Source organism: Pygocentrus nattereri, chromosome 22, assembly GCF_015220715.1.
Source record: "Pygocentrus nattereri isolate fPygNat1 chromosome 22, fPygNat1.pri, whole genome shotgun sequence".
Classification (NCBI taxonomy): domain Eukaryota; kingdom Metazoa; phylum Chordata; class Actinopteri; order Characiformes; family Serrasalmidae; genus Pygocentrus; species Pygocentrus nattereri.
This window is the reverse complement of record NC_051232.1, coordinates 31,633,058-31,640,438: the sequence shown is the minus strand read 5'-3', so window position 1 is coordinate 31,640,438 and position 7,381 is coordinate 31,633,058. Positions and strand designations below refer to the sequence as shown.

The window sequence follows — 7,381 nt, the reverse complement described above, 5'->3', positions numbered from 1 at the left end:
ACCCATTCCATGAAGCTCTCTACGCTGTTCTTGAGCTGATCTGAAGGCCACATGAAGTTTGGAGGTCTGTAGTGATTGACTCTGCAGAAAGTCGGTGACCTCTGCGCACTATGCCCCTCAGCATCCGCTGACCGCTCTGTCATTTTACGTGGCTGACCACTTTGTGGCTGAGTTGCTGTCGTTCCCAATCGCTTCCACTTTGTTATAATCCCACTGACAGTGGACTGTGGAATATTTAGTAGTGAGGAAATTTCACGACTGGACTTGCTGCACAGGTGGCGTCCGATCACGGTACCACGCTGGAATTCTCTGAGCTCCTGAGAGCGACCCATTCTTTCACTAATGTCTGTAGAAGCAGTCTGCAGGCCTAGGGGCTCGGCTTTATACACCTGTGGCCATGGAAGTGACTGGAACACCTGAATTCAGTGATTTGGATGGGGGAGCGAATCCTTGTGGCAATATAGTGTACATAGCACTACTATTGTTATTATAATATAGCAAACATACAGCTATAGGTTTAACTCTGCAAACAAACGGAAATAAACAGACACTGTTTGCTGTAGAGGATGTTTTAACTTATTTTAACTTCACATCAACAAAACATCGTTTTACATGTGGCGTTCATCAACTAATTAACTACACAGATCAATACTCCGCTTGGAAAGACTATAAAGTAGATTCTCAGTCCGGTAAAGAAGAAGAGATAAATACAAATAAAAGAACCTGCGGTTGAATGAATAACGGACAAACTTGTCCAGAAGACAAGAAGAAGAGTGGAAAGGTTTCCAACCAAAGAAGCCACTGAATATTAACCCCTTATATGGCCAGATATAAAGCCCAAAGTCTTATTACACACTTCTATAAGCTAAGAACAGCTCAGCCACCCTGTAGTTACCGAATAATAAGCCTTAGATGTGATAAGGCTGGGATTTTAAGGGGTTAACAGAGCACAATAAAGCTATTATTATAAATCATTAAGGAATTTAAGAGCTCATCCAGCTGGTAACTGTTTGGTAATTATACCACCAATGCAGGACACAGAGGAAGGTAACTGAAGACTGAGCCATTTCACACAGTTTCCGAGACCACATGGCTAGTGCCATCACTAGCCACAACATGGGAATGAAAAATAACATCTGCTGTCATCTCCATCCCACTAAAAGGCTTTTTCCCCTCAAGACGATGATCTGCTGTGAGCTTCCTCCCCGTCGCTGGGTAAGACTACCGGCCCAGTGCTGTTATGTAACCATAATTCACAACGGAGCCCAGTTTTAATAGAAACGTCTCCTCACTGTACCATTAACTACTATGATCATAGTCGTTATCGGTATGAATTTCCTAACATGCCATTAATTTTCGGTGGCCCGTGGAATTTGAGGTTGACGCAAAACAGAAGGAAAGGATGGAGCACAATGAGGTAATCCCGTTTCTCGGCCCGGAGCTCTACAGAACTCTACGGAAAGCAGGTTCTTCTGGGATTTATGTGCATTTTCCGCCACTTTAAGCGGTTTGAAAGCGCGGCGCTCAATCGGAGCCGAGCCGCTGTCAAAGACCCCCTCGTACGTGAGGAGGATTTCTAAACAGTTGAGGAGATTAACAGGTTAATTGCGGCATCGGACCGCGGAGCATTAAACTCCAGACAGCCGGAAGTAGGACAGTGGGAGGTGAAAGCGCTGAGCGGGGATTATATTTACCAGAAAGCATGCGAGAGAGGGAGAGGAGAGAAGGAGTGAGAGAAAGAGCACCGGAGGAACGTTCGCTCCACTTGGTGGCAGTGAGCTCACAGGCCTGGGCCACGGCGCTCCGTCTCCTCCCATCCCCCAGCACTTCCCTCTCCGCTCTCTCCCTCTGTGTGTATGTATATGTGGCGCAACAGCAGCTTTTTTCCCTCAACTGAGTCACAGATCCAACCCCCCCCCCTCCCTGCTGAGTGTCACTGATTGATTCATTTGTTTTACCTGCCATCTGCCATTCATTATCTCGGCCATTTGCGAACGCTAATCTCAGAGCGGGGGCTTCTCCGGCTCCAATGTGGCAAGACGGCCTCAGATTCCTGCCAAACCCCCCCTGCGCCAGATATGGAATTTCTGGGTCGATGACGATAACCGACAATTAACACCTTGTTTTGGCCTGTGCGGATACAGTACTGAGCCTGGTGGGCTGCACGATACTTCAGACGCCGGGCAAGGTACCGACTAATAAGCTTTAGGTGTGATAAGGCTGGGATTTTAAGGGGTTAACAGCGTTACATGCCGTCAGAGCAGAGTAAAGCTATCACGATAAATTTTAAAAGCTCATCCAGCTGGTAACTGTTTGGTAATTATACCACCAATGTAGGCCAGAGAGGAAGGTAACTGAAGACCCGACGTATAGACTGAGTCCATGCAATAAAAAAAACACATGAATTATAGCTTTAGAGCAATTCAGACACTTTTCAGCCATAATGTGTCCACAATCACAGGTGAGATCTATAAGATATGGAGGTATAAGCCACATCAGCAGCATTAGAGGAGATGGACAAACTTACGATTTTTATTTGCGTAAGATAATAAACTTTCCTTTTGGTCAATTTATCGTGAACCTTTCACCCAAAATAAAAAGGTACAACCTCTGAAGTAAAGGCACTAAACTGTCACTGGAGTGGTTCCCTCAAGGCTCCATCTCAGTACCTTCAGTCAGGGAACAACTCAACCATAATCCACAAATGATGTGTTCTAAGCTGGACTGACTCCACACACCCCGCCTCGCCTCGCCTCCAGGCTTTTATTCTACTGCTCTGATTTAAAACAGATTTTTCACCTGGAGAACCTGATTTAAGCTCCACAATCAGACCGTAGAACCACTGTAGAACCTCTGAGGGAACATTCACACTGTTTGTACCTTGAGAAATGTACCTCAATCCTTATTTCTAACACTGTCGTCACTGGCCTTTCTAAATTATGTCAAAATAATAACAGTGACACAGTTTTGTTGTGACAGTGATGATATACTCCAGCTGGAGAATCTTGAATTTTCATGGGTTTATTTTAGATGAACCTTCATTTTAAGCCCAGTTCACACTGTTCAGGTTAAACGAACACGTGGAAGATACCAGCACATTTCCAACACATTCCATAAGTCAGATAACATCGTTTGCCTTTTAATGGGGAAAACTGGCATAAATGGAAAATGGGAAACGGGGGTCTCTGCTTATTGAAATAACAAGAATCAAACTTTGATTCAAAAGTAAGAGGCGACTGGCTGTCCAGCACAACGAGTCATGGCTAACTGTGCTATAACATGGCAGCATGGCTGTAGAAGCAGCATTTAAACACAGTGCACTTACAGATTCTTCACCTCATAAAACTGCGACAGACGGACCAAAATCAAACAAAGAAATCGCCCGACTGCACATTTAGAGCAAAAGCCTGCCCATCTTGGCTGATCCTGTTCATGCGTCCCTACCCACAGATACTACGAAAGCACTAGTTTACATACAAGGGCTTAAAAATGCAACTTCGGCTGTGAACGTTTTGTGCAACTTTAGTTGCTTGAAACCTACATGAAACTAAATTGCACTCGAGTTGCAGCGCCATGCAACTCATCTGAAACCCGGTCGCAACAGCACATTGCTTCAAACGTTTATCGCGGCAAATCCATTCCAAACAGCATTCTAGGCTCCATAATGTGTTCTGATTTAAAAGCGTGTCTTTTGAAGAGTGGAATATAATCATTCACCAGCTTTTCTGTTACTCCATCTGAATTGCATAGATTTAACCCCAACATTGCACCCCTCTGTTTTAGATGTGGCTCTGCTGAAGCAACTTTTTTGCATTGCGCCTGGACAGGCCCTAAAGTGACTGGGCAAAAAGTCAGAGATCAATGAAAAGGCCTTTCCAGTAGACCCAGAAATCGGTCTTCTGGGAAACTTTACAGATTTCAGAAATAAATCTGCTCTACGGCTTATAGAAATGATGTTAACCATTGCTAAAAAACGTATCGCGCTAAAATGGAAATCAGACGCTCAAATTCCTGTTGGGATGTGGCTTTCTGAAAATCAAGGGTTGTACACCCCTAGAAAAAAACAACCTATCAATGAAATAATAATAGTAAAATATAAGACCTGGCAACCATTTATTGATTACATTAAGGACATTCCACTGGACCAGATAGAATGTATACAGCATTAAATAAATATAATTGAAACTCTCGTATCTCTCCCTTTTTTTTTTTGTTCAACAATGTATGTTCTTCATTTGTTTTTGTTATTTGTATTATGTTTATAACTTTTAAAATCTAAATAAAATATTTAAAAAAAACTGTGGAATATAATGAAATATAATAAACCCTGTTTTGTTGAGGTTTCGCAGATACTGCAAGCACCCAAATGCCTGCGTGAACATACTGGAGCTCTGCAATAACCAATCATTTCACCTTTCTGCATTTTAAAACAAGCTCACACTATAATCAATACACTGAGTGCAGTGAATGTAAGACAGGCTAACTCTTCAAATGGCTTGTCGATGGGCCTAAAGTTTTATTCCACACTGTTATGACCTAAAAACAGCTCAAGTCCATTTATATTAAAAGAACTCAAAGCCTTTACTGCATTCCCATCTCTCGGCAGAAGATGCTGAAACTTCTACACAGCTACCATTAAAACTCATATTGACTGTTGGCATATCCCCTCAGTCTCCTGCTCTCTTCGTAGGCCTTAAGCCGTGCTGGACGTACCTGTAGGCGTTGGGCAGATCGGTGCAGGTGCCATTGTTTTTGCAGGGGTTCGATGCGCACTCGTCCGTTTCCTGCTCGCAGAAGTCCCCCTCCCAGCCTGGTCTGCACACGCACTGGTAACTCTAAAGGTGTGAATAAAGGGAGAGGAGAATTAAAAGAACGTAGACCACCGAAACCCCACCATGGCCTAGAGAAAAACAGAACAAAAAGAAAAGACGAACTTCATTCAGCTTTTGTTTTTAGGAGATCTTTCTAATGAGGTTAGACTTAACACAATCCGGAGTCACACAAAACTGGAGTTTGTTAAAGTCCTGGAACAGATGTGGCTCCTAACAACCACCTGGAAGAGCTGGTCGACCCCAAAACTGCCCCCATGAGATAAACAGCGCTGAAAACTTTGATCTCTGAGAGAGAGAGAGGAGAAAATCAAGGTGCTTCAGATCTGAAAACATCCACAGGTTTTTCTCCATCCTTCCACTGTGAGAAGACCACTCAGCACTGTGGGTCTGAAAGGACGTGTAGCTGATCAAGAAGAACCTCACTGAGAAAAGGAGACGGACACACCAAACAAAGAAGCTGAACGATGGACTGACCGCCCCAGAGTCCAGACCTCAGCACCACTGAATGGGTTTGATCACTTCAGAAAATCATCAACCAGCTTCTGAGACTGAGCTTTGGAGGTGAGTCTGCGGATTCTTTGAGGAGCTGAAAGTGAGGCTCCTGAAAAGAACGGAAGCTGGAATGAAGGCATAAACACAAATAAGCTGTTTTGATTGAAATTCTGACTTCTGCACAGTCCTAGCGGTGCTCCCCTGACACTCACCACCATCTCCAACTAATACCTACAGGGCTTTCTTCACCATAAAGCTATATATAAAGCTTATAGTGCTTCATTCATTTGTTTTCATAGCAGTCAGTCATTGTAGCCTAACCTGGCATTGAGGTGACAGTTTAATCTGCTTCTAGAAGAGGCTGATAGAGTGAATTATGGGTTAAGTTCAAACTGCCGCAGATGTAAAGCAGTGACAGTTCAATTAAAGTTTATTTATACTGCGTTGATTGTCACACAGGCTGACCTAACAGGCCTATAAATTATGTTAAGCATCTGTATTTTAACAGAACATTCTGAATAAATTAGCATGAATATACACGCTGATTTAAAAAGATGCATCCGATTCCACAGCGCCATTTTTTTCAACCGTGAGGCGTCGAGGAACCAATCACAATCCAACTGTAAGAGGGGGTCATAGAGTTCCTGACCGGCTCCTTCAGTCTGAGAGGAGCTGAGACCCCTGAGCTGAAAGCGTTCTGCGTTCTCCACGTCAATAAGAGTGAATCCGTCAGAACTGAGCAGCGGGATTTTCATCAGCAGTGAAGCTCCAGCAGCTCAGAGCGTTCGGCGCTGGTTCCACAGCACTGGATGATCTCCGAAATCCCACTGAAAGAGCCGTGAGAGCAGCGACGCCCGACACGCTCAGTCCAGTCTAGGATGAGTTTGACTGTGGTGTTGATGTCGTCCGTCCAGCTGGAGGAGGTTCAGACTGAGACCTTGTAGAACTACATAATAAACTTTATGCTCATTTAAACCGTTTACAGCTCACTGCACTGATCTGTAGTGATCTGTAACAATGAACCGGATGAATCTTTTTGAATCACCTTGTATTTATGGAAAACATATTCTCTCCTAGGCTAGTGAAAGTTCTGTGGCCTATCTTAAAAAAAAGTCAGACCATGACACGAAGGCAGTGGCGCGCTCGAGCGTCTCCGTAAATTGGCTTCTGTTTGACTTTCATATGACGAGTTAAAATGAACGGAATAACAAAAGCCCTGAAGCAGACAGGCACTGTAGCCTTCACATGAATGAGTACAAGCTGGTTGAACTTCATGAACTTGTCACCTGCATCGAGAACTGGAAGACGTGGGCTGTGGGGGGGGGGGGTCAACCCACTAACACAGAAAAAAGGAGCTCGGAATGCATTTCAAAGTTACAGTCGTCTTAGTGGAAGTGCAACCATTGCTATGCAAATATACTCCTTCATCCACCCACCAACAATCCGGCACCAAATATTCAGGCATATGTTTAAAAGCATGCAAAGCACAAATTTCAGCATAAATTACTAAAGCGACCTGCTCCCAGCAAACCCCCCCGAATTACCCTGGATCAGATGGAATCAAGTACATTTCAACACCCCTGAAACGCTGACATGGTCCAGCTGTGTGCTCAGAACATGCCTGAAATACAGCCCCATTTATGCCCGGCACTGATATACATTACATGTCCAAAAGTTTGTGGACACTCCTTCTTATTAGTGAATTCAGGTTCAAATGCACTGACAACACAACAGGATGTCGTGGAGCAGCCACACATGAGCTGAAGTTCACCATGCCCAGTGCCAAGCATGGGCTAGAGTGCTATGAAGCTCCCAGCATTGGACTGTGAAGCTGTGGAACTGCATTTATTGAACTGATGGAGGATAAGTTGGAGTGATCCAGAACTGACCATCCAACACCAGTACCTGACCTCACTAATGCTTAATCAAATTTCTCTTTTCAAAAGGAAACTAGCTGTGTGTGACTCTTACATAAAACCTAATGAAGCAAAAGGTACGGTCGCATTTGGAGATTGCTGCTACTGTTGCTTGTGTTTACTGTTAAAGCAAGATGCGCA

The 7,381-nt window shown here is 44.0% G+C and overlaps 1 protein-coding gene across 1 annotated transcript in view; it reads right to left on the bottom strand.

Annotated features, from left to right (window-relative positions):
• The window catches only part of eys (eyes shut homolog), a 445,373-nt gene that overhangs the window by 264,129 nt on the left and 173,863 nt on the right, over nucleotides 1-7,381 (bottom strand). Inside the window, exon 22 of the mRNA XM_037532720.1 lies at nucleotides 4,714-4,835. Coding sequence (XP_037388617.1) covers nucleotides 4,714-4,835 — 122 coding nt within the window. The remainder of the gene's footprint in view (nucleotides 1-4,713; nucleotides 4,836-7,381) is intronic.